The 26889-nt window shown below is 44.4% G+C and overlaps 2 protein-coding genes across 2 annotated transcripts in view; one reads left to right on the forward strand and one right to left on the reverse strand.

Moving 5' to 3' along the window:
* Window positions 1-1204: 1204 nt before the first annotated feature.
* The window catches only part of TTLL5 (tubulin tyrosine ligase like 5), a 256896-nt gene continuing 231211 nt past the window's right edge, over window positions 1205-26889 (reverse strand). The window contains exon 36 of the mRNA XM_081104716.1: window positions 1205-1825. The gene's annotated coding sequence lies outside the window, so the exon portion shown is untranslated. The remainder of the gene's footprint in view (window positions 1826-26889) is intronic.
* LOC308528871 (eukaryotic peptide chain release factor GTP-binding subunit ERF3A-like) overlaps window positions 16191-26889 on the forward strand; it is a gene marked incomplete at both ends in the record, with an annotated part of 53347 nt that continues 42648 nt past the window's right edge. Inside the window, 1 exon segment of the mRNA XM_081104728.1 lies at window positions 16191-16240. Within this exon segment, the coding sequence (XP_080960854.1) occupies window positions 16191-16240 (50 nt within the window).

Consider the following 26889-nt stretch of genomic DNA (forward strand, 5'->3'; position numbering starts at 1 on the left):
TAGATGGGAGAGTTGGAAGGTGTCGACCTCAGCGAACATACCTCAAAACAATGTACCTCCTCTGCGCTGCGTATCCTGCGGCCCGCCTGCGCCGCGTCTCCAGTCGCCCGACTGACCGACACCTCCCGCTTCTTCTAACGTCACTTCTTCAAAATAGACTCGCCCAGGCCAAAAAACGACTTCTGCGCATGGGCCACGAAGTTTCAATTGCACTGTACATGTGCGCCCCATGGTATTTTGTGGAAGAGCCACACTCAAGGGGCCGAAGGGCCGCATGTAGCTCGCGAGCCGAGGTTTGCCGACCACTGACCTAGGGCAATCCCAAGCACTCCCGTGGTTCCAAAAGTTCTTTTACTGAGCTCACACCCTCTTATCCTTTCTCACAAGACCCATATGGTGAGTCTCCCAATTCCAAACAGCAGCAGGGGACTATGGAGGCCTTCTCACTCGTCTCCAAACCACTGACAACCAAGTTAGCAAACAGCTAAGATGGCCTTCAGACTACCTACGGACCAGAAGTCCCAGGAACATCTGGAGCAGCCTCTCTTTTCTCTTGCAACTGACAGGCCTTATCCTTTACAGGGAGGCAAAGGGCTTCAATGTGTCCAAATGCATTCATTATGAAAGGCAACCAAGTTCCTTTCCTCCCTGCTTCTTTGGGTGTCCTTTCCATTTAGGGTTTCAATGCTGAGTCTACAGCACATTGTTGGAGACACCCCAGGCGCTGGGTTCTCACCCAATAGCTCCCTAGGCAGTGAAGTCAACCCTTCGGTGGCCTGTCACCTTTTCTCCAGCAGGAGCCAGAGGGAGGACCTGGAGAGATGAGGAAGTGAGAGTGTGGAGGACAGGCAGGGGGGAGGCCGCCAGGCCTGCGTCCCTGTAACGGGTTGTCTGGGAAACGGTGTGCCCTTGGACTCACGCTCGCGTGCCAGCGGAGGACCTACGTGCCGTGGTCTGATCATGGAGACATTGGCACAGACCAGCCTCCCAGGGGCAGGAGGCCCCCCTCAGGGAGCAGCCTGGACCCACCGCCTGCTGAAACCATGTGTAAGAATAAAACACCTCTTTATCGCTCCCATTTCTAAAAATGAAGTTGAAAAAATTGCCCAGCAATGACATAAAATGAGAAGGTGGTCCCAACCATTTTAGTGTCGTTGGTGAATACTGATTGATGGGAAATTAGTCAATGGAAAAAAAGAAAATAAAAATAGAATTACTTTATTAATTTTAGAAATCAGTCATGCCAAAGGGTGCCTCTGCCGTGGCCCGTGTGGTCAGTGGCACACTGACTTTTCTCCTCTCCGGCAAACCCGTGCCGGAAGCCTCCCTCTCCTCCCCAAACCCTCTGAGAAGGGAAGGACCGCTCTGGTGGGTAATGCTGGAGGAAGCAAAGCTGAACACTGCAATCTGGAAAAGAAGAGGAAGCAAAATGCAAATAGCCAAAGAGCCTCTTTTATATCATCTCTGTGTGGCAGCAGGGAAGGGACAGAGATACCTAAGCAGGTTGGGGGAGGAATAGGGGGGAAGATACACGTGTGCTCTGAGGGGGTAGACAACGCATCCGCTGAGGGTCCCCACTGCCAAGTTCCATCCAAATCCAGCCGATGTGTTTTCCTGTCCTCTCAGTAAAAGTCTGGATTGGCTGGTTGGCAACCAAGTGCTGCCGCTTCTGCTGGAAGGCTTTGGGGACTGAGGCAGCAAAAAAATACTATGGACCCCAGCAGCGCTGGCGGATGCTGCACCCCAGCCGCACCCTGGAGCGGAGGAGCAGTGGGCAGGTCCTTCCTCTGCGCGCTCGTGGCTCATCTCTTAGAGGGAGCAGGATCTGAAGAGAGAAAATCAACCACTGAATGACCGCAGAGAGCGATGGCTGGCTTAGTCAACATCAGCGCAGAATAAAGAAGTTGGGGCCCAAATAAATGAAGTAGAAAACTTTTCACTTTAACTTTCATTGGAAACCTTTCTAAAACACATCTGTTCTGCTGCTGCTGCTGTTTTGTGTAGTTCCTTTACTTCTTTCTTTTCTATTTTTCCTGGGTATTTTCCCCCTTGCTTCTTAAATGGAAGATGCTAAATACGTTAACCTTTTCTAGAAACTCGCGGCCAGCATTATTAGCATTCAATATTGAAATGCATGGAAAAACCGCTCTGAGTTTGTCCAATCTTCCCTCTACGTTGGGCTGTTAGGTAACACTCTGCCCCATCCCCCCGGCCCCATCCCCACCAGACACTACACCCCACCACCCAGTTTAAGAAACATCGCCTCCCCCCCAATCCCTTGTGACTCTCCCAGTTCCTTCCCATTCCCACGATCTTGGATTTTGTGTTTTCATGCCCTCGCTTCCATTATAAAAACAGGTTTATTTACTATATATACTTATGTCCCTAAATATCCCATTGCTTTGCTTTATGTGGTTTTGAATTTTATTTTGCTGCTATGACTATTCTTAATGTGATCTCAGCACACAACTGAAGAATGCCTTTAGGAATGTACTTAGGAGTAGAATTGCCAGGTCATAAGTACTTGAATCTTCAACTCTTTCAAAATAATGTTGTATTATTTTCTAACTAGGGGCCCAGTGCACGAATTCGTGCACCTTGAAAGGAACTGTGGGCCGCTAGCATCTGGCTTCTTTCACTTATCATAATGTTTTCAAGGGTCATCCACGGTGTAGCAGTATCATATTCTATTCCTTTTTGTGGCCAAATAATATTCCATCATGTATACATCTGACATTTTATTTATTCACCCATTGTTTCTGTGTTTGCTTTTCCTCCTTATGGATTTATCCTTTTTCCTCATCCAATTTCTCTGTACTATTTTGGAAGTTTTATATTTCTATTCTTTTAGCAGTTACTTGATTCATTTCTGCACTGGTATATATTAACTGTAAAATTGAAATTAATATCTTTAACCTCCTCACTGTAAAATCAAGTTAGGCAACTTTAAAAGTTAGACTACTTTAAGTCTAATCATACCCTCCCCCTTGATTTACATGATACTGGTGTTGAATATCCTTATTCCATCCCCCCCCGCCCCCCCCAACACACACACACCGCCTTTTAAACCTCACAAGAACATTATCATCACTTTATTGGTTATTTTTGTATTTGCCCATATTTTTACACATTCTTCGCTCATAATTCTTCCTGGCCCTTCAGACCTTTTTCTGGTATCACCTTCCTCTGCTGGAAACATATTCTTCAGAATCTTTCCTTTTGTGAAGGTATACTAGTGACCAATTATTTGAAGGTTTTATGTGTCGAAAAATGTCTTTATTTCACCCTCACTCTTGAAAGATATTTTTGCTTAAAATATACTTTTGGTTTGGTAATTACTGCCTTTCATCAGTGGCCACATGACAATGTACTTTGATTCCCCTATTGGTGCTGAGGGCATGCTGTCAAACAAACCGCAGTCCTTTGGTGAGCCTTCTGTGCACTCTAGCTGCTCTTAACATCTTTGTCGTTCGTATTCTAAAGTTTCAGTATGGTGTGTCTAGGTGTAGATTTCTTTTTTTAAAAATTGACTTGCGAGAGAGATTTGTCGTTCCACTTATTTATACATTCATTGGTGGCTTCTTGTAAGTGCCCTGACTAGAGATAAAACCTGAAAATCTTAGTGTACTGCAAGCATGTCAAACTCAAAGGCTAACACAAGCCAAATAAACAAGGGTTAAGTTTATGTGGGCCACAAAAAAACCCAAAAACCTCAATTTTCATAGAAACATAGAGACATGCTGAATACAAAGGGCTGAAATAAATAATTGTTAACAGAAAATAGAACATTTTAATATTTTTTCTTGAACATTAGCTTACCAGACACTGAATAACTGCACAAATTAATAAGCATAATGCAAATAAACCTATTTTTTTTATTCTCTGAAAGCGAAATATTTCCTGTTGTGCACACCAAACAAGTCAGTACAAGACTCATGACATGGCAATCGGCTGCTAAAATACTCACTGCTAGTATTAGTGGAGAGAAATGGTATGCCTGCGTGTAAGGCATGTAAGGGAAATGAATGCAACATGATTATAGTAATCAGTCATTAGTGAATGTTGTATTAATAACTATGTATAACAGGATATTGTAAAAATTAAGTTACGAAATTTTTATTACAACGTTTCTTACATGTCGTTATATTGGCTGGGCCACATGCAGCCTGCGGGCTGTGAGTTTGACATGCTTGGTCTACTGGGATGATGCTCTAACCAACTGAGCTACCCGGCCAGGGCTTAGGTGTAGACTTCTTGTGATTCACCGCAATTTGTGTATCTTTCATTACTTTGGGAAATTTTTTAGCCATTCTCTCTTCAAATATCCTTGTCCAGTTTATTTCCATAACTCCAATTAGATATTAGACTTCTCACTTGTTTTCTTCCATCACTTTTCTTTCTGTGCTACACTCCAGGTAACTTCTTTAAATGTATCTTCGAGCATATTAAATCTCTCTTCAACTGGGTCCAATCTGCAGTTAAACTCACCCATTGATTTTTAAACTGTAATTACTATGTTTTGTGTTTTTTTTCATTCCAAAAATGCTATTTGGTTTTTGCAGATTTGCTTGGTCATAATTTTTTTTAAAAAAATATATTTTTGATTTCAGAGAGGAAGGGAGAGGGAGAGATAAACATCAATGATGAGAATCATTTGTCAGTTGCTCCTGCATGCCCCCTACTGGGGACTGCGCCAGCAACCTGGGCATGTGACCTGACTGGGAATCAAACCAGTGACCTTCTGGTTCATAGGCTGATGTTCAACCACTGAGCCACACTGGATGGGCAGCTTGATCATAATTTTAACCTCTTGGTTTTACTCATACTTTTCCTCCCTTTAAAATTCTCTAGATATATGAATTTTTTTTTTTTACTGTATATCTGCTAATTTTAATACCTTACTTTTTGGAGGTCTAATACTGTTCTGTTATTTTTGCTGGCTTTTGCTTATGGTGCCATGTTTCCTTATTGTTTTTTTGTTTTGTTTTTACTTATTTATTTTTATTTTTTTAGAGAGGGAGGGATGGGGGGGGAGAGAGAGAGAGAGAGAGAGAGAGAGAGAGAGAGAGAGAGAGAGAAGAGAAAGAAACATGGATGTGAGAGAGATACATCGATTGGTTGCCTCTTGCATATGTCCCAACCGGGGATCAAACCCCCGACCTCCCAGTGCACAGGGTGATGCTCCAACCAACTGAGCCACACAGCCAGGGCTGTTTTTAATTTCAAACTATGATCTCACAGTTCTTAGAACTTTCCCTATAGGGATTATTAGAGCTTTGAGTTGAAGGAGGATCCTCCAGGAAAAAATAAGCATTTGATTCTATTAGGTGCCAGGAGCCACTGCTAGCCTAGGGGACCACCTTAAACTAAATTCTCAATCTGGACGTTTTCAGGGCAGCTAGGAAATATGAATTCATGCCGAAGCTCACATGGACACCAGCTTGTATTTATGAAGACTCAGGGGAGAGTCCCCTATATGATCTCACTTAGCACCAAGTTCAAGACAGGTAATTTTCTTTCAGTGCCTGAGGATGGAGGTGAGGGGGAAGGGGAGGGGTTATTTCTGGTTGACATCTACATAAAGAATACAGCCCTTTGGGGTCCCATCTATATACTGTCTCCCACTAGACTTTCCACCTTGGGATTTACCTATTACCCCTCATGTGGTGCCATAATTCAGGACCAGAGCAGCTCCAGTCCCATTCCTGCCTGGTGACCCCTCTGGGACCATAAGGGTAGGAAAGGCACACAGGACAATGATGTGATGGAATTCCCCCTCACTGCTTCTGTGGCCATGATCATAACCTCTCTTTCTCTCTCTCTCTTTCCCCCCGGCCCCCTCTTTGGTAGGACTTTGAAAAACCCGTCATTGACTCACTGACATCAACACCTTCTTCTTTTCTGCTTTGATGTCCTGGCCTGGAAATTCTTTCTTTTTTGTTTGGTCAAATGGCTATGGCTCATACTGTGTACTTACACACTCACTTGGTGCTTATCGTTATATGAAGTTCCATCATATCAGATTAGTTCTAAAGTCAATGAGCAGCACGAACATAAAATATCATGAGAATTACTCTCGAAATTTTTGAAGCTCCTGTAAACTACATCATATGAGCTTGGCAACTATCAGAGAGTCCAACACACGCGGTTTCTCTTCCAGCCGCCGTTCTTCCGTTAGCACCGGGCTGAAGCAACTGGCTTGCATGACTTTGACACCGCGAATGAAAATATCTTTAACCCCTGTGACTGACATTTGCCAAGGTGAAGTACAGTACAAGAGGCACCCAGACAGGAAGACCGAGGGGCCAGCACATTCACGTTCCACGCCACCCTGAGGGCAATGGTGGAGAGGCTTCCCTAGACTGAACGATCAATGCTTCTTTCATGTTTCTGGGGGGCGAGGGGACACCCCCTCTTGCATGAATCACTCATTGCCCCTAGCACACACTTTTAAGTGCAGAGACCACATCTTACAAATCTTCACCTGACCCGAGCTCCCAGCATTTAAAATATATATATATTTTTTATTGATTTCAGAGAGGAAGGGAGAGGGAGAGAGACATAGAAACATCAATGATGAGAGAGAATCATCAATCAGCTGCCTCCTGCATGCCCCACACTGGGGATCGAGCCCGCAACCAGGGCACATGCCCAGGCTGGGAATCAAACCGTGACCTCCTGGTTCGTAGGTTGAGGTTCAACCACTGAGCCATGCTGGCCGGGCGAGCTCCCAGCATTTTGCCATGTAAATATTTACATGGGAGCTGCTGGGTACATATCAGATGCACTGATGTGGGGATGACCATTAGCAGTGTTTCCTATGGAGCAAAAGACTCCCAACTACATACAAACTGCATCTGCCAACAGCAAAAGGCTGGTGAGATAAGCAGCAGCCCATGCTCCAGACCAGGACTCCCGCTGCCCTCCAGCTGCCAGAAGGAAATGGATGCAAAATTTCAACATCTGAATCGTGGCTTTTCCCATTGAGAAAAGACAGAATTTATCGTGACTTCCAGGTCGGTAGAGAAGGCCCAGACCTCAGACAATATGAACAGATAAATGATTTTTCTCCCTCCAACATCTGAGGTGAATAAGAGAAAAAAAGTTAAAAACGTAACTTAAAAAATGACCTACAACCCTGACCGGTTTGGCTCAGTGGATAGAGCGCCAGCCTGCGGACTCAGGGGTCCCGGGTTCGATTCCAGCCAAGGGCATGTACCTTGGTTGAGGGCACATCCCCAGTGGGGAGTGTGCAGGAGGCAGCTGATCGATGTTTCTCTTGCATTGATGTTTCTAACTCTCTATCCCTCTCCCTTCCTCTCTGTGAAAAATCAATAAAAATATATTGAAAAAAAAAATGACCTACATGCAAAGACTTTTAGAAATTGTGCCCCTCAGGTTTGCCCCTAAGGTCTTTCCAACTGATCAGAGTGGCCCTGGTAGTATCCTCTGGCAACACTTTGGTTTGATGAGAAAGAACCTGAATGAATGCAGTTATTTATATCCTGAGTGACACTAGGAGGAAAGGACAGCTGGGGCGGGAGGGCCAACCTGCTGGCCCCTCACCTTCCCGGGCACAGCTCCAGTATGTCGGAATGAACAACGCAGGCACAGGAGCAGCAGATCCATTTCATGAAACCCTGCCTGGGTGACACGGAGGCGCCGGGCACAGCTGCGAGGGGTTTGCTCAGAGCCCAGGCAGCCCTGAGTCAGTCTGAAATGCAGCCACAGGGAGCAGGGAGCTGGCCGACCACAGCGGCACCATCCAGCTCGCAGCCCCTCCCAGGAACCCTCCCTCTGCGTTTCTAATGAACATTATAGGCACTTGGCTTGGCTCTTACACGCTAACACCATGTACTGGAGGAGCGTTACTTTTTACTTGCAAAATATGAGTTTCAATAAAACACTATTTTAAGGAATTCTACTGTAAAGAACTAAAGTCTTACACACAATAAGCCTAATTCTGCTAAGAAAAATGTATATAACTCATTTCAGTAAGATGGGCATGATAGAATTACATCATGGAACAGAAAAATATACATCTATTTGAAGGACTTTCAAATGCCACTCAGTAAAAAGTGTTTCTTTTTGTAACTACAGTTATATAGCTAGTTTCCCAAGGGCAGACCACTGAACACGTTTGCAGGCTTTCCCCCCCCCCCCCCCCATAAGGATACGCTAACTTCTTCCTGGCTTTTGAGAAGTTCTTTGTCTAAAGATCAGAAGAACAGCAGTCTTTTAATTGTTTGAGGAAGTAAATGAAGGGACCCCCTAGACCAGTTACTTTCACACTTTTTTTTTTTACTGCAGTGAATAGTATAAAATACATTTTATATGCACACACACACATAAATATCTATGACTTAATCAAAAGCCTCATAAAACAATTCTTCCTTTTATAGTAGATGGACCCTGGTATTTTTCTTCTAGTTCCTTCTGTTCCATTGCAGGGGGCCGGGGGCAGGGGAGAGAAGTGATGGTTATGACTAGAGGTATGCTAGTAAATGTGTGACAACTGGTTCTCTGTGGTAAGACAAACAAAAGCCCCGGAGACTGTGTTGTTGGCTGATTTCCACCACAGCCGACTTCACAGAACACGCAGGCACTGAAGGCCGAGTTGGGAAGAGACGCACCACCAGCTCTCATGAGCCCGGATGTGACCCACTCATTGATCTGGCGACCTTTGTTGGGTCACGACCCACAGTTGAGAAACCACTGCTGTAGAGTTCAGACAATCAGACTCCGTAGTAGTTCCTGGGAAGGTGAGCATGGCCAGCAGACACTGTTTCAGGAGGTGCTAAATGAGCGCGCATGTGCGAGGGATGACAAGCTGCCCAGGCACTAGCGGGCAACACCTCATGCCGCTCTGACTTGGGCGCCTCTAAACTTCAGCTTCCCCTTGCCGAAACCGGTTTGGCTCAGTGGATAGAGCGTCGGCTTGCGGACTGAAAGGTCCCAGGTTCGATTCCGGTCAAGGGCATGTACCTGGTTTGCGGGCACATCCCCAGTGGGAGATGTGCAGGAGGCAGCTGATCGATGTTTCTCTCTCATCGACGTTTCTAACTCTCTATCTCTCTCCCTTCCTCTCTGTAAAAAAAAAAACTCAATAAAATATATTAAAAAAAAACAAAAAAAACAATAAACTTCAGCTTCCCCCAAACTGATCATCTCGGGGGAGTGAGAGGTACCCAGCAGTAACCTTAGGAAAATTACAACCTCTCCGAGCTTCTTCCTTCTTGTAAGATGGGAAGAATAACTTGTGTACTTTACTGAGTTGTTTTAAGGGACAACTAAGCATTCTGAAAATTACAAAGCACTCTACAGGGTAGTATTCCAATGAAAATGATTCAACTTGACAAAACCTTATTCACAGGCAATTAAAAAATATCATTTGTCTTAGCATCTGAGTTCATCCATCATCCCCACCCTCTTTTGACCCTGCCTACTCCACCCCTGCCTGCATCCCTCCCCATCCCTGCCCTCTGTATCTCCCCTCTGTGGGTCTGAGACTCTCCTTTGACTACTCTACTCCCTGGCTCCTCCTCCTCTGCATTTTGCCGTTCTTTCTTACATTCTTTACCTTAGCGATTTTATCCACTCGCAGCTTTGACAGGTACCTCTATAAGCTAAACTCGGCAGCTGGCTCTAACTTCTCCCTGGCTTTTGAGGAGATTTTTCTGAGTTTCATGTTCAGCCATCATGCCGAATTTGACTTTTAAAATACCAACAGTGTTATCTGTCCCACTCATCCACAATGCTGGGTGCTCTAATTCTGTCTATGGCACTCATATTATCTCAGTCCCCAGGGTTTAATTGAAAAGACTGCCTTACTCATTAAGATGGCTACTATATCTGCTGAACCGGTTTGGCTCAGTGGATAGAGTGTCAGCCTGTGGACTCAAGGGTCCCAGGTTCGATTCCGGTCAAGGGCATGTACCTTGGTTGCGGGCACATCCCCACTGGGGGGCGTGCAGGAGGCAGCTGGTCGATCTCTCTCACCGATGTTTCTAACTATCCCTCTTCCTTCTTCTCTGTAAAAAATCAATAAAATATATTTAAAAAATAAGATGGCTACTATCAAAAAAGAAAAAAGAAAAAGAAAATAGCAAATGTTGGTGATGATGGAGTGAAATGGAATCCTTGTGCATTGCCGGGAAGCATGTAAATGGGCAGCCACTATGGAAAACAGTATGGTGGTACCTCAAAAAATTAAACAAAATTACTGAACAATTCAGCAATTCTACTTCTTGGTATGTACCTGAAATGACTGAAAGCAGACTTGGACAGATATTTATATACCATGATCACAGCAGCATTATTCACAGGAGTCAAAAGGTGGAAGCAATTCAAGTATCCATCAAGAGATGAATGAATAAACAAAATGCAGTCTATACATATGAAGGAATATTATTCAGCCTGAGAGAAAGAAATTTGGACACATGCTATAACTTGGATGAACCCTGAAGACATATGCTAAGTAAAATAAGCCAGTCAAAAAAGGACAAATACTGTATGATTCCTCTTATATGCAATATCCAGAGTAGTCAAGTTCATAGAGACAGAAAGAAAAATGGTGGTTGCAGAAGGTGGAGAAGGGAGAATGAAGTCAGTATTTAATGGGTATCAAGTTTCATTTTTGCAGGATTTAAACAAGAAGTTCTAGAGATGGATGGTGGCAATGGTTGCAAAACAATATGAAAGTCCCCATCCCCTTGGCCATAGCAATTGCCTTAAGGGATGGTCACATCACCCAAGCCAAGCCAATCACAGCCCTTCTTTGGGATTTATATAAACTAATGTAGAAAAAGAAACGCTCTCATTATTCTGTGGTCAGTAAGCTGGAAAGAATAAAGCTGGAGCTGCTCAAACTATATCCTGCCATCTGATCTTGCTACATGGAAACCACAGAAAAAAGGAAAAAGGGAGATTAATGAAGTTGTGAAGATAAATTAAAAGAGATAAAGACAGAGAGAAAGAACATGTAGCAGAGAGGGATGGAGAAAAAGAAAGATCTGACCACATGTAGTTTTTATCCATCCTAATTCTCTCTCGTCATGTGAGTCAAAAGATGCATCTCTCTTCTCAGATGTCTGAGTTTGGATTTTTACTAAAACTAGATGGATTCTGAATACCGCCAATGGAGACTCAGATGCCAATCATTAGAATGAAGGTGAAAGCTGAAGTTCTGAAAATGAATAAAATAATTAGCCCACAGAAAGAAAACACAGAAAGGAAAAAGCCAAAGAATGAACTGACCCACTGAACCCGCAGGAGAAAGGCCACCTGGACTTTGTGAAGCAAAGTGCTAGTCAGGCATTTCACAGAAAATTAAGCTTGGAACTTTGTCCTCTCTATTTTCTAAAAAGTCCCAGGGGAAGAAATATACAAGTTTCAGCTAAGAAATGAGGTGGTAAGAAACATTCCTCATGAGGTTATTGAGATGAGTAAGTGAAAAAAATCCACCTAGGATATAGCAGGTGCTCAATACACAGCTGGTATTACATCATGATTTTCCAAACTACAATGACAAAAAGAAAAGAGAGTTGGAAAACCCAAATCACCATGTAGTATAAGCATAACCAATGGACACAGGCAGTAGGGGGGTGAGGGCATGTGCTGGGGGGTGGGATTTAAAAAAAATCACCATGTAGGGAGAATAGACCATGTGTTTAAAGGCTTAGACTAACTTTAATTTATTTTCTTTTAATTGTTTAAAGTATTACATATGTCTCCCTTTCCCCTGGGAGTTCCATTTTTAACTTTTTGAGGATTGATGCCCCCCTGCCACTCCCACTTCCAAGGGCAAGCCCCCCCAGCCCCAGTGTCTGTGTCCATTGGTTATGCGAATACGCATACATACAAGGAGGCTGCTGATCAATGATTCTCTCTCATCATTGATGTTTCTATCTCTCCCTCTCCCTTCCTCTCTGAAATCAATTAAATAATATATTTAAACCTGTATTAACTGGAATACTTGGGCAAAGAATATTGTGGCTATTTGAACTTTTTTGTTAATTGGGGTTAAGGCCAAATTTTCCTTTGTTTCAAACCTTGCTGCAAATGAATCAGTGTACTTTTCTGCCCTCCCTCCCCGAAAGAGTCTTTGATGACTGATGAATAAGAGGGTTCAAGGAGTCACGTGATAATAAAAGAAAAATTTCAATGTTTTTACTTGCAATACCTCAACTAGATTTCAGAGCAACCCATGAAGAAGACATAGCTGTTCTTTTAATTAAGTTGTCAAGCGCATCACCTGACACATAGCAGACATTCAAAAAATATTTCTAAATAAATGCATTTCCATTTCACAGATGCCAAAACTGAGCCCAGAGAAGTTAATTAACTTGTTCAAGATCATACTTACTAAATGACAAGTAGGTACACAGAAACCAATTCCAGGATTTTTTCCACTGAACCATGCATTTTTTCTCTTAAAGTTATGAGCAAAAACATTTTTAAAAAATAATTGAGTTTTTCAGTTAATTGACACTTTTTTATTTTACTCTCTCCCCCCATGGGCGCTGTATTGGGATGAATGAAAAACAGAGATAAGCAAACAACTACATTCTGAAAACAGTCAATTAATAAAGTAAGAGCACATACGTCCTGGTTTCCTACTGCGTCAATTTTAGAAGATTCACATTTAAATCGTATCTTCTTAATAGTCGTGAGTAGTAGATTTAACACCATTAACCTATTAGAGACAGGTACTCTATTGTCTGCTTGTTCCCCCTCCATGCAGGTTTCTGGGTGAATGAAGATGAACACTAGGAACAGCTGACTGAAAAAATGGCAGTTTCTTTTTCCTCCCAAAGTCTAAGGGACTGAAAGCTTAGAAATAGTTATTAAAAACACTCATAATGTATAGGATATGAACACTGCATAGCTGCTCCTAACACTGTCTAAAGACTTACTTGGTTTACGTTAAACCTTATACAAAATAGCAAAAGGCATTGATCTTTCCCACATTCACCTGCTGAATACCTACTATACGCCCAGCACTATGAAAAGGGTGGTGATAGAAAGTGAATGACATAATTCCTAATCCCTCTGGGAGTGTATAATCTACAGACCAACAAGTAAAACAAAAGAAAATTATTTGAGCAAATCTATCACAGAGGAAGGAGAGGGTGACACAGAAGTTGCTGGTAGGAGCTGGAAGTGGAAGAGGCAATAAGATCTGGGATGGAAGCATGGGCAGGAGCTAGCCAAGGTGAGATGGGGTTTCCATGAAGAGGAAACATCCCGTGCAATGGACGGAAACTTGAGCTAGTGTGACAGGTCATTCAGAATGGCTGGGATTTAAAGGGAAGTGTTGAGGGAGTGGTGGAAAATATGGGGAGAGAAGAGAGCAGCCCATGAGGGCTGTGGTTCCCCAGTGTAGGAGCTTTCCCTTTAAAGGGAGCTTTTGAAGACTTTCTAGTGGGAAAGCATCACAATTATAATTGCTTTTAAAAGACCACTGTAAGCGTCATCAGTGTGGAGGAGAAAAGCAGATGAGACTGAGGGCGAAGAGATCCGCATGGAAAACGCTGCAGGAATTACAACAAAAGTGGTGTCTGAATTAAGGCAGTGAAAGTGAATGAGATTGGATATAAGCTCCGAGAGGGATTTAAAGAGAAAAACCCATTGGATATGTGGAGTGAGGGGAATAGCTAGAAGGATCCTTAGGTTCCTGGCTTTGCCTTGGATGAAGGTGAACAGGGATGGGCCACAGGAGGGATGTGTCTGAGGGGTCGAGTTCAGTTTTAGGCGTGTTGGGTTTTAGACAACCATGGACCTTCAGGAGAGAGGTCTACAGGTGGCTGGGAGGTACAGATCCTGAGAGCAGTGTGGGCCGGACAAGGGCTGCTGCGTGCATGGCACCCCCGGAAGTGTGCAGCGCGCAACCGATCAGTGGTGCCACAGGTGACCGCCCTGACTGGAAGAACAGGTTTGGAAAGGATGACCATGGAGGGCAGCTAGGGAAGAGGATCACAGACCGATCCTACAGCTTTATAACGAGACTAAGGAGCCACCAGAGAGGTGAGAAAGGAGCAAGCCAACACTATCCCAAAACTCAACATTTAAGACTGACACTTTATGCAGATATTTCTCTAAACTGAGTGATTGATTACCTAACCATTCTTATTTATTCCTTACAAGATTTATCATTAGTCTGACTTTTTAAGCTGTTAGATGGTCTGGCTAAGGTTATCTTAGCCAGAACTTAATTTTACCCTCAATATTTATGCCAGGTGAACTGCTACCTTCTCAAGTTCTAAAAGTCCTCTCTTAGCCTGATCCTGTTTACACAATTTTTACCTCATGTATCTTTTATTTGACCCCTGATCCTGTTTTATGTTTTACTTTCATTGCTGCCTTGAATTCCTTGTTCTCTGCATCTTCTCAGTAGATATTTAATTAATGAAATATACCAACATTTCTCAAAATATGAATTGGTAATCATTCTTTTTCTTACTCAAAAATCTGACCTTTTTCCTTGTGTATATGTTTGTTCTCCGAATCGAGGTTAGAAATGTTGTGATTTGTTCCGTTTATTCCTTAGGTGCACCTGATACGTGTGCTGAGCATAATTACTTATTCAGAGAAACTTCCTGCCACACCCCCAGAGGCCACATCTAGGGACACTGAGCGCCTGAGAGGTGAGTTCCGGAAAACCTTGTCAAAACTCACGTGACAGCCTGTGTGGGTCTGAGTAATCGCTCTGGCTCTTAGGTTCGGTTTTTAAAACTAGAGGTCACCTGGCCACATATAAAATTGTTTTCCCCCATGAATGAGATTTGGAAGCGTGGTGTTGCTTTAAATTAAGGGTGGTAAACATGGCATGTGACAGGCTTCAGTTCTCACAGCGTCAGGACTGTCCATCAGCATAACCGGGAAAGCAGTTCCAGGTCCGATACAGCTGAGAAATGCCAGGTTAAATGCAAGTGTGTGTACGGGAAAACTCCTCAGAGCCTTTGCTATGCTCACATGTGCCTCTCTGAGAAACAGCACAGTGTACACAGCATTCCTCAATCTTATTTGACTGCGAAGACTTGTGTTTCACGGAACGCACTTTGGGCAACATTACCCTAGTTTTACAGACGAGGGCCCAGAGCCCAGAGAGGTTTGGTGACTTGCCCAAGATCACCCAAACATTAGCAAAGCTGACTTTTACCTTGGGCCCTCTTTTCATTACACCACACTGCTGGTACGCTACCGACTTTTTATCTGAACCTCTCAGGGAGAGCAGAGCACAAAACTGACACGGCTGACCCACAGAAATCCTGACTTCCAAGTCTCCGAGGTTCCCTTCCCCGTGGCAATGACAAGATGATCTTTCTGGGAGGCTGTCAGCTGCTCTGCGGCCATGAAATCAGCTGTGGGGGCGGGGAGGGCGCACAGGGGAGAAGCTCCCTGGGATGCGTTAGGGTGCTTAAAAGAAAAATGGATTTGTGCCGAGGATCATTCCTGGAACAGATGTGAAACCAAATACTTCACATCACAATCCTGCCCCGATGCTTTCTGAAAGGGAAATGAAATAGCAGGATTAACCTGCTCTTGGTCAGATCAGGCTTTGTTTCTTTCTAAAGTCCCATGACCGGGGCAGGCTCCATTTCCTGCTACTCCCCTTCCTACAGCCATGGGAGCGCCAGGAGGGAGACGAGGCTGTCCCGTGCTCGTGCTCGGGGCTCAGGGCAGAGCTGTGGGGCTGGAGGCCAGCGTGGCAGTCCTGCAGGGCAAGGCAACACGCACTCTACCTCCCGGTCCCCGGCTGGACTTCTCCCTCTCCGTGCCATTAGAAAGCGCTCCTGTAAACGTAATGAACATTTTAGGACATTGATAATCCATCAATCTGGGGAGAGGGAGAAATTAGAATTAGTTTAATCTAGGCTTTCTGAAAAGAGTACTTAAAGACTGTAAAGCGACTCACATTTCTGAGGTGGGGAGCATAAAATCCAGGATTTGTGAAAGAGATGGATGAATGTTTAAATAAACTATAACATCCTGACCAGGTAGTGACAGAACAAAGCAGAAATACAGTGTATAATATGTACAATCATCACAAAGACAGCTGTTCCATGGTTTAAAGGGATTTAATAACTCAAGTGTTGGAGCATGAACTCTTCTTAAGAGCCAAAAAGGACTAGAGGTTTCCCACTGCCTCCACTTAGCAACAAACTGCCGCTCTCCCAGTGACCCTGGCAATGAGGCCAGGATCTTGGGGGGGTGGGGGGTGGGGTGGGGGCGGGCAGTGGTAGTCACCTCCTCTTAATGCCGAGCTTGATTGGAAAGTGTAATTAGCTGCTCCTGGAAAGGAACCTCAAGAGCATCCTGGCAGCCGGGACTGGGTCACTTGAGGTGTCTCTAAGAATCACCTTTCAAAGCCCAAACCACTTGTTCAGTCGTGTCACAAGTGGGCAACAGGGCAGTGCGCAGGGAGGGGTGCTTGTGGACGGCAGAATGAAAGGGATTAACAATGGGAGAGGAGCAATTGGTGGCACAGCCAGCCCCATTCTCAGCTGCTCTGTCTTGGATTTGGAGCACGAGGTGAAGCTTAAGGCTCTGAAACTATAGTCAAGGTCCTTCTTGCTCTGTGCTGACTAAAGCAACTGAAATACCCTGGAGCCCGACACCTTCCCAAACGGGGCGAAAAGCAAGCGAGGCCAGGCCCAGGGACAGCTGCGGCCCCAGGCCCACCACCGTACTTGGAAGTGCAAAGAGCTACAGGCAAAGCTGGGTGCAGGCATCTCTCCTCCCAGGACCCTGCAGCCCACTGAGCACAAAGGAGGCAGTCAGATGTTTGTTGAATTAATGTACAGGAGGCACTGAATCAGTATTTATTAAAGAATTTGGCTAAGAAATATAATTTCACTGCGTACACTGAGGCTTTTTGTTTTATTTTCTACCTTTTAAGATATCAACTAATAACTCTTTTAAGGATTGAGATATACACCACATACTAATAAAATTTACCTACTTTAAGTATAGAGCTCAGTGGTCTTTAGTGTAGTCACAGATTGTGTCACCATCACCACAATCTACTTTTAGGACATTTCATGACCCCAAAGAGAAACCCTATGCCTAATAGCAGTCACTCCCCGTGGCCCTCCTCGCACCCCAGCCCGGGCAGCACTAATCCCCATTCTGTCCCTATGGGCTGGCCTATTCTGGACATTTCACACAAATAGAATCATATAATATGTGGTCTTGTGTGACTGGATTTACTCAGCATTACATTTTCAAGGTTCATCCATGTTGTAGTATGTATCAATACTTTATTTCTTATGGCTGAATAATACTCCATTGTATGTAGACATCATATTTTGTTCATTCACTAGATGATAGACAATTAGGCTGTTTTCACATTTTGGCTATTGAGTAATGCTGCTATGAACATTCATATACAGCTTTTATGCAGACATTATGTTTTTATTTTTCCTGAATATATATTTAGGAGTTTAATTGCTGGGTCATATGGTAACACACTGTTCAACTGTTTAAAAACTGCCAAACTCCTTTTCCAAATCATCACCCTATTTCACATTCCACCAGCAATGCACTCGGTTCCAATTTCTCCATATCCTCACCCACACTTGTTATTGTCTTTTGATTAAGCCATCTAGTGAGTACTAAGTGAATCTCATTGCGCTGCTTTTGTTTGTTTGTTTTTACATTTCCCTGATGCTCAATGATGCATCTTTTCAGGTACTTATTGGCCATTTGCATATCTTCTTTGGAGAAGTAGCTGTTCAAACTCGTTGCTCATTTCAAAATTGGATTTTCTGTCTTTTTACTGTTGAGCTGTCAGAGTTCTGTGCAAATTCTGGGTATGCATCCCTTGCCAGACATGATTTGCAAGCATTTTCTTCCATTTTACGGACTGTCTTTCCACTTTCTTGATGGTCCCTTTGGAGCACATAATTTTTAAATGTTAATGAAGTCCTTCCTATTTAATTTTTGTTGTTCTTGTGCTTTTTGGCGTCATATTCCTTAATACATAGAGATCTACTCCTATGTGTTCTTTTGGGAGTTTTATAGGTGAGTCCTTACATTTAGATCTTTTACCATATGGAGTTAATTTTTGTGCACAGTGTGTGGTAGAGGTGCTCAACTTAATTCTTTCGCATGTAGGTAACCAATTGTTCCGGTACTACTAGTCTCTTCAATCGCAAGTTGAAAAGACTATTCTTTCCTCACTGAATAATCTTTGCACCTTTGTTGAAAAGCAATTGACCATACACGTATGGATTTATTTCTGGACTCTCAATTCTATCTCATGGATCTATCCCCAAACTCCATTGTCTTGATTACTTTAGCTTTGTATTCATAGTTTTAAATGCTGTTTAAAATTCGACTCACTGCTACCAGGCTTTGGTTCTATTCTTTTAGGAGAATCTCAGCAAAGACCTGAGGATAAGGAAGCTTTTCTTTAAACCAAACAGAGATCATTAACAACCTCTCTCCTTTTATACAGCAGCTGTAGTGTGAGCAAAATCTTAGGAAAACAACATAGGTGAACAGAATTTGCTATTGTAATAAAATTAAACTTACAATAAGTTCTTCTCAATAATCTGAGTATACATAATCATTCTGCTACAGGATAACCCGGAGCAAATGGCAAATAACTCATCTGGGTGATATCAAACACTTACACTTAGAGCAAATTTATCATTTTAACTAATAAACACATTTATAGGGTTCTTTTTTTTTTCTCTATGGCTCATTTTTTCTTCCCTCCTCACTTGTAATGACCTTTCTTCCTGAAACTTCCATCTAACAGGCACCCCGCCCCATGGAGTAAGAGCGAGGTCTGGCAAACTCAGGTCTAGGAATGGCACTTCCACGTGCAGCCGTCAAGAAGCCAGAGGAGGGGCTGCAGAAAGATGCCTGAGCCACCCAGCAGGGGAGGAGACCCTGGGGGAGAACGTGTTGAGACAAACTGCTAAATGCTTCTCAACATTCACTCCCGCTTCTTCCTCAAGTTGGAGGGGAGGCAACGTGCCCAGCCACAGGACTACCTCTCCAGACGCCCTGTTGCTAGGGAGAAGTGGGCCTGGGATCCAGTGCTGGTCAATGATGAGTTAGTTGGAAATGCCAAGCTTCCAAAGAGGCTTTTTAAAATGTGGACGGATTTAGCAGGCATCTGTCTTTGCCCATCTTCCCAACCCCCGTTCATGCCTGGAACACGGACACAATGCCAGTAAGGACAGCAACCACCTTATGACCAAAAAAGATGAAAGTCAATGCATTAGGGTTAGAAGGCAGAAGAGAGGAGTCTGGCTGCTCAGTTATGTCTCTGCAGCGCTGCACTAGCCTTGGGCTGCCTGCCTCCAAACTTCTTGACAAGCAATAAAAATAAATCCTTTAGCCACTGACGTTTTTGTTTCTGTAACCTGCCAGGTATGTTCTCCTAAATTCAGTGGTCGGCGAACTGCGGCTCGGCAAACCACGGCTCACGAGCCACATGCGGCTCTTTGGCCCCTTGAGTGTGGCTCTCCCACGAAATACCGACCTCTGCGCATGGCCACGAAGTTTCAATCGCACTGTACGTGCGCGCCCGCACGTGGCATTTTGTGGAAGAGCCACACTCAAGGGGCCAAAGAGTCGCATGTGGCTCGCGAGCCGTGGTTTGCTGACCACGGTAACTAATCCAGGGTGATTCCTAACCCCTCCTACCTTCTATCTTCAGCTCCACCCTCCATGCAGAGGGCTTCGTCCCTATCTAAGTACTCTCAGGGAGCCTCTCCACTAGAGGGAAGCTTTCCGCCTGGCCCCCCATGCCTTCTAATTCATATTTCTCGTCTAGTGTATTCGTTTGTGCGTGGCCCCTTTTCCGCTAACTACTGTTGGTCTTAGCCTTCAGCAGTAATTCATCCATGGAGGGGAGGCGGCAGAAGGCCAACCTTGATCCTATCCTCCCCTGCTCAGGTCTGACTCCACGGGAAAGAGGGGAAGTTAAATGGCTGGATTAAAAGCAAGCCAGCCTCACCAGCATTCGCCCCTCACCCCTTGCTGAGTGATTAGATACCACCAGATGCTTCAGGCTCCCGGCTGGAGAGCTTGGTCACCAACCACTTAGCTCCATGAAGAAGGGACGCTGGGGACATGGAATCACCATGAGAGGCCCGGAGTTCTGGTATGAGGAGACCGCCCGGCAGGCTCTGATAAAGCTGCCTGGATTGGCATTTCAGCCCCACTCCTGACTGTGTGGTTTGGACAGTTACTTAACTTCTCTCAGAGATAACAAAGCCACCTACTTTTGCAGGGTTAAAGAAGATAAAAAGTGACAACTATACAGTGCCTAACACAGTCCCTAGCCTATAACAAGTGCTCAATGAAATGCGGGCGACTGTTATTGTTTAGGGGTTAAGAGCCTTTGAAGTCAAATCTAGATTCAAACCTGTCTTCACCACCTGCCAGTTATGTGAACTCGGGCCATTTCCTAGTCTCTGCGCCTTAATTTTGTCTTCTCTAAGCGAGGAAGGTAACTCACTCACTCAATCATAACTACCAAAGGCAGGCCTGTTCCACACCAGGTTTTATACTCAACCCTGGGCAAATGAAGGCGAATTACATGGACCCAGTCTCTGCCCTCATGTAACTTACAGTCTAGTGAGGGCGACAGACAATGATGGAAAATCGCGAGGACCTGTACTGAATGCTACAAAGGAGGCCTCTACATGTCTCAGTGACAAGGGAACGTGCCCTCATCAGAGAGGCCAGAGGAAGGAGATGCCCTGGAGAGCAGGGGAAGGGCATTCCAGGGGAACGGCATCTGCAAAGGCTCTGTGGGTCCACGGCTGTGGGGAGTTCAGAGAGGGCCGGGATTTAAGCGTGGAGACAGCCTGGGGAGGGAAGGGAGGTGGAGTGAGGTAAGAAGAGAGGACAGACAGGCAATATCAGACCATTATCTGAAGAACAATGGGAAGCTTTTAAGAAGGGCTTTAAGTGGCGTGTGCATGCGCATGTCAGACACAGGCAGTGTGCATTTTGAAAAGCTCACTCCGCAATGATGTGGGAATGGAAAGGAGGAACACCAGAGGTGGTAAGGCTTGATGCTTTAAGAAGCCAGAATAGCAGGTCCAAGTGAGAATGTCTGGTGACTTGAGCTTGTTGGGAAATATAACCCATGTTTTAAATCAGAGTTAAATCCATGATTATCAGTTTTGGGGTCAAGCTGAGGATCGTTTCCCACCCCAAAAAGGGGCACAAATGCAGCACACTTGATGTTCTGTACAGTTTCAGGGGAGTCATAGGTCAACTGAGGCCACAGCCATGGGCCACAGCTCTTAGGTCAAACCCCGTGAATCAGGCAAGGCAGCTTGATAACCTCTGTGAATGCATCACTTGGCTTCCTGGTACCTCTGTCCTGAAGGTTATGCCCTGCTTGTCAGACCTCCACTCTGGTCCCTCATCTCCCTATTCCTGTACCAAATGTCCTGAGAGGAGGATGACGAGAGATCAGTTTTCCTTGCCCCATGAATAGGAGCTGCCTGATGACCAGAGCAAGGAACGGTCTTTGTCCCTTTCATCCGTCAGATCCTTATTAAAGACTCCATCTCTTCTCTTAGTCATGTAATTGGTTCAAGGAGGAAGCAGATGAAAACAGTGAGTTATGCTCTTTTCACCCTACGTTCTAGAATTCGCATAGAAGTCAGGTATTGTTACTAATGTTGACAGTGTGTATTGCCCGATGGCCCTGAATCTGATGTCAGAGTAAGAGGTAAGGGTCGAGAGAACTTTAGTGTTTTTTTTGAGAATGTTGTAGGTTAACTATTTTATGTGAAGCCAAGAAATAGATTATATTCCACAAAAATTTGATGCATGTTATGTATTCTTTTCTTTAGGGCTTATATTACAGGTAATCAAGCATTTGGAGAATTGCTAGGGATTCAAGAAACATACAGAATGTAATCCTGCCCTCAGGGAGGGTGTGGTCTTATTGAAGAGACAGTTCACCCATGAAGTAAGTGGCAAAATACAATAAAGTGATAAACTTTGTGACATAAATTCTAACGCTCTAGAGATTTAAAAATGGCAAGATAAATGCAGCTATAAAAATAAGGATAACTGCAGGAGACAAACTCCAGGTATTTAGAGCCGCAGTCGCCAACCTTTCGGAACTCACGGGCCACCGAACCGGTTGGCGACCACTGCTTTGGAGGATAAGAAGGATTTGCCTATGTGGACAGGTGTCAGCAGAAGAATAACCAAAGACAGAAATATGATAACTCACCCACTCATCTATTCAATCAGAATTTCCTAAGTCTCTACACTATGGTCTGGGCACTGTGCTAGGCTCAGGAGTTTCAGAATCAAATCAGACCTCATCCTGGTCTTCTAGGGAACAACAGCCTAGTGAGGGGACAGTCAAGTAATCTATAAAGACACTAGTGTTGTAAATGCCACAGTCAGATAAGCTAATCCCAGCGTTCCACTGGAGCACAGTCCAAGGCATCTCAACTGGATTGGGAGTGGGAATGGGGTACGGTTAAAAAGGAGAAGTGGAGGACAAATATAATTAGCCATATTGGGGAGGAAGGGGGCAAGAGGAGGTAGATGGTGCCTGGGCAGAGAGAACAATATGTAAATAAAGGGACAGAGAGCAAACACGCCATGTGATGGGTGGGAATACTGCTTCACTGCCACAGGTTTCACAGGAGATTACCTCTGCCACCTGCTTTCCAAAGCATATAGGTGCACCGTCAGTCAGTAACACAGAAGACCAGGCATCTGGGCCCTTGCCTGAGAGCACAACTAGCTCTGGTCAAGCAGTCAACTAGAGAAGTTATAGTCAGGGCTGCCTAACACACATGCAATCCACCCATTCCTCTACATGACCAATAGCTTATCTTTGGATTATGCTGGGCCACAAAGGACTTGGACTATATTAGTTGTGTTCCTCACAAAACTGTTTTCTTTTTTTTAAAATCTTCACCGAGGATATTTTTCCATTGATTTTTAGAGAGTGGAGGGAGGGGGAGAGACACACACAGAGAAACATCGATGTGAGAGAGACACAGAGATTGCCTCCCACACGAGCCCCAACCAGGACTGGGATCAAGCCTGCAACTGACGTACGAGCCCTTGACTAGAATCAAACCCAGGACCCTTTAGTCCGAGGGCCGATGCTCTGTCCACTGAGCCAAATAGGCTCGGGCCTCACAAAACTGTTTCCATTGACTTGCACTGTAAGAATGTGTTGCCTTTGTGTAGGTCGTGAAGAAGTAGCCCTGTGAAACACACTGCTACATTGGCTTGTCGAGGGCACCATTGCTTCATTCAGTGTCCTCTGTACAAAGTATGCAAAATACTTCTTATAGAGTAAGAGCTAGGAAAAAACTTAGTTTTCCTCCAGAGTATTTCTTTTTTAAAATAAGAACTACCTACTCTGATTTATCATGCTTCCCTTTTTGTCCTGCCTATTAGACTTAGAACCAAATTTAAACTCAATTATAATACTTTTATTTGGCCTTATATTTGAAAAATGTGATTTGGCCCTGATTTTCTCTTTATACTTTATTATTTTACTAGAGTCCCAGTGCTTGGATTCGTGCACTGGTGAGATCCCTCAGGCTGGCCTACACCCTCTTGTAATCCAGAACCCCTCGGGGGATGTCGGATAGCCAGTTTCGGCCCGATTCCAGCAGGCCCGATCCAGACAGGAGGGCGCCCGATCCTGTGCATGGTCTGTCTGTCCCCTGGTGGTCAGTGCACGTCACAGTGACCGGTCCGTCGCTTAGGCATTTATATGTATAGATTATTTTATTGCATGTGGTTTTACATTTGAAGACTTCGTGCAACTACGATCCCACCGGCAGAAAACCACCAGAAGTGCGTAAGTTGGCAGCTCTGAGTCACATAATTCGGCCGCACAGCAGCAGGCTGGCATGGCAGAAGGAGCAGCCTTCCTTCAGCTTTGCCCCCCGCCAGTAGCACTGTGATGGATGAATGACTGCAAAGTATTCTGCTTCTGTCTTTAAGCTGAATGCTAAGTGGAGAGGAACAGTCACAGAGAGGCCGAGTTCTGAGTGTGACAGCTGTTCACCTGGCAGACAAGGGGAGCCAGCAGCTCAGGGGACAGCACGTGACCTGGTCAGAGGGAGGGGCTGACAGACTTGCTATTTAGCCACTAGAGCTACTAATCACCCCAAGTAAGGTTGCAGGTTTTCAGGAGGTCTGCTTCTTGAGAATGTTTCTTCCCCGTGTTTATGAACAATAACTGCTTAACAGAGCTGACCTGGGGGTGTCTCTCTTCTTGATAACAAAGGCTATTTGGGACAACTCCAATTCCCTGCATAAAAAGAGGAGGGTAAGTAATGCACACATGCATGACAGTAATTTCTATCGGAGAATAGTAGAAAGGAAGAGAAAATATAAAACAAGAGGCCTGAGAGGAGTCATATTTCTAAGACAGCGTTGTGGTTTTGAAAATGTCAAATTCCAATATCTGATTAATAACTATGAATAATTCATTACCTAATAAATTTTACAGCTCAACTGTAGTTAAAAAAACACAACTCTTGTCAAATTCCAAAATATCTTCATATGGGCTTGTCACATGTCTTAATTTCTGCAGGGAGTAAATTCAAAGTGAATGGGAGGGGGGGAACCTCAGAATCACTTTTCAGTCCAAAAGACATAAAAACAAGTGATTCCTCAAATAGATATAAAACAAGTGATTCCTCTACCTAACAACAACAAACACACACATAAAACCAGCATAGCAACTTCCAACCAGCTTTTTTTCTTCACCACATCATCTTACAACCAGGTTGGCTTTCCAAATTCTATCTCCATTTTATACTGGGGATACATGCTATGCTTTACTGATGCATCTAGGGCAGCGGTTCTCAACCTATGGGTCGCGACCCCTTTGGGGGTCGAACGACCCTTTCACAGGGGTCGCCTAAGACCATCGGGAAACACATATAGAATTACATATTGTTTTTGTGATTAATCACTATGCTTTAATTATGTTCAATTTGTAACAATGAAAATACATCCTGCATATCAGATATTTACATTACAATCCATAACAGTAGCAAAATTACAGTTATGAAGTAGCAACAAAAATAATTTATGGTTGGGGGTCACCACAACATGAAGAACTGTATTAAGGGTCGCGGCATTAGGAAGGTTGAGAACCACTGATCTAGGGACATCCCACAGATCTAAGCTCTTCCTCTCTGATATCAGATCACTAGTTAACCTGGATTTGGGTTTCAAGAGGGAGGGCTCCCTGACACCTATGGAAGCCCCAATGTCAGTACCTGTAGGTTTGAAGGGTGAGAACAAAGAGTAACAGAGAGACTGCCGTTTTACTTTGACTAGTGATGCTCTTTATTCTGCGAACTTAAGAGAAACTGGATCTTTTTCTTTATAAGCATAATGAGAAGGAATAGAGGGTAAATATCGAAGGCATTCATGCCAACAGGCAATATTAAGTCATCTTTCTCCATGCCCTGCAGTTACACACCCACACTCTGTGGATCCCAGTTCAAATTCTACAGATCAGACAAGCGGAGTTGTAAACATTTCCATGTGCAAAACTCGCCTTTTCCAAAGACAGGCATGGCTTAGCATGTCGCCTTCTTTCTTTAGAACTTTTAGGCACAATTATGTCCTCAGGATAAAAGGATGGCAAAACAAAGCTATGTGCCTATAACAAACATCTCATTGAAACTAGCAGCAAAATGAGATGAATAACCACAGAATATACACGATAACTTGTAGTGATAAGACTCACAGAGTAAGGCAATATTATGCTGGTTACTTGCCCAGTTCAGGACTACAAGAATAAACAGGACCTTTTTCCACCCAAATCGAATGGGTATGACACAGGACAGGATGAATCTGCTACAAGATGCAGTGGCAGGTACAACTCTGACAATCTAGGCTGCCAGGAATTTTCCCCAGGAGATATATGTGCTTCTGTAATAGAAATGTAATTTGAGAAAGGGGCAGGCACTTCCCTGTCTCTTTATAACAAAGTAGTAATTGTTAACAATTGAAGGATCATCACTCCTCTCTTGGGACTTTGCCAGCTCAGCAAGAGACAATATCAATTTTCAGATGTTATCTTTCTCAGTAGTCCAATTCTTAATGCATTTCAGAAACAGAGTCCCCCCGCTTTAAGTCAAATGAACGCCCTTTGGGTGGGTCTTAGAAGTACCCCTTGAGGTCTCCCCAAACTAAAAGCCAGTTGCTTGCTCCCCGACTCCCAGGTTGTTCAGCTATGCTGGCTTTGTTTCTGGATGTAGAAACAGTTACTAAACGAAAGAGGCCTCAGGACAGGAAAGCTTGAAATTTCAATGGCTGGCAGCCAGGCGAGTGTGCCATGTAGAGGGATCCACATGCTTCTTGTGTGGCCGCAGCCAGGTTGAGGCTGGCAAAACACACTGTTAAAACATCATGGGTGTGACAGCCTATAATGAAGGAAGCACTGTGACCAGTTGCTGGAACTAGGTGATACAAACCTGACTGATTCAGGGTTTTTCCTGGTTCCTTACCCTGCGAATTAAAGCCATTCTTCCTAGGGACGTCTGCTCTAGGAATATACATGTTGGGTATGGTATGGTGAAGTCAGTGTGGCCTCAGGAGAGGAGAACTAGACTTGGCAGGGAGAAACTGATTTCGGTCACCGCATGTCATGCAGGGTCACAGGGAAAAACACCAATGTGGTCAGGAGACAGAGGCAGGGGCGAGGGGACGTGTAGGCCAGGGCCATATTTGGCGTTTCCTTGGGAAAGGCAAGAACAGCTGAGGACTAGCTAGTCTGAGTATTCGGGTGGGCTTTGGGCTCCAGGCCTCTGGCTGCTTGGTACCCAGCCCTGGAGGGATTTCAGGCAAGGGAAATTTTAGCTGGCCCTGTGAGAATTCTTGAGGAGGAGGTTGGAATAT

Source organism: Myotis nattereri (assembly GCF_964212035.1).
Source record: "Myotis nattereri genome assembly, chromosome: 1".
Taxonomy (NCBI): Eukaryota; Metazoa; Chordata; class Mammalia; order Chiroptera; family Vespertilionidae; genus Myotis; species Myotis nattereri.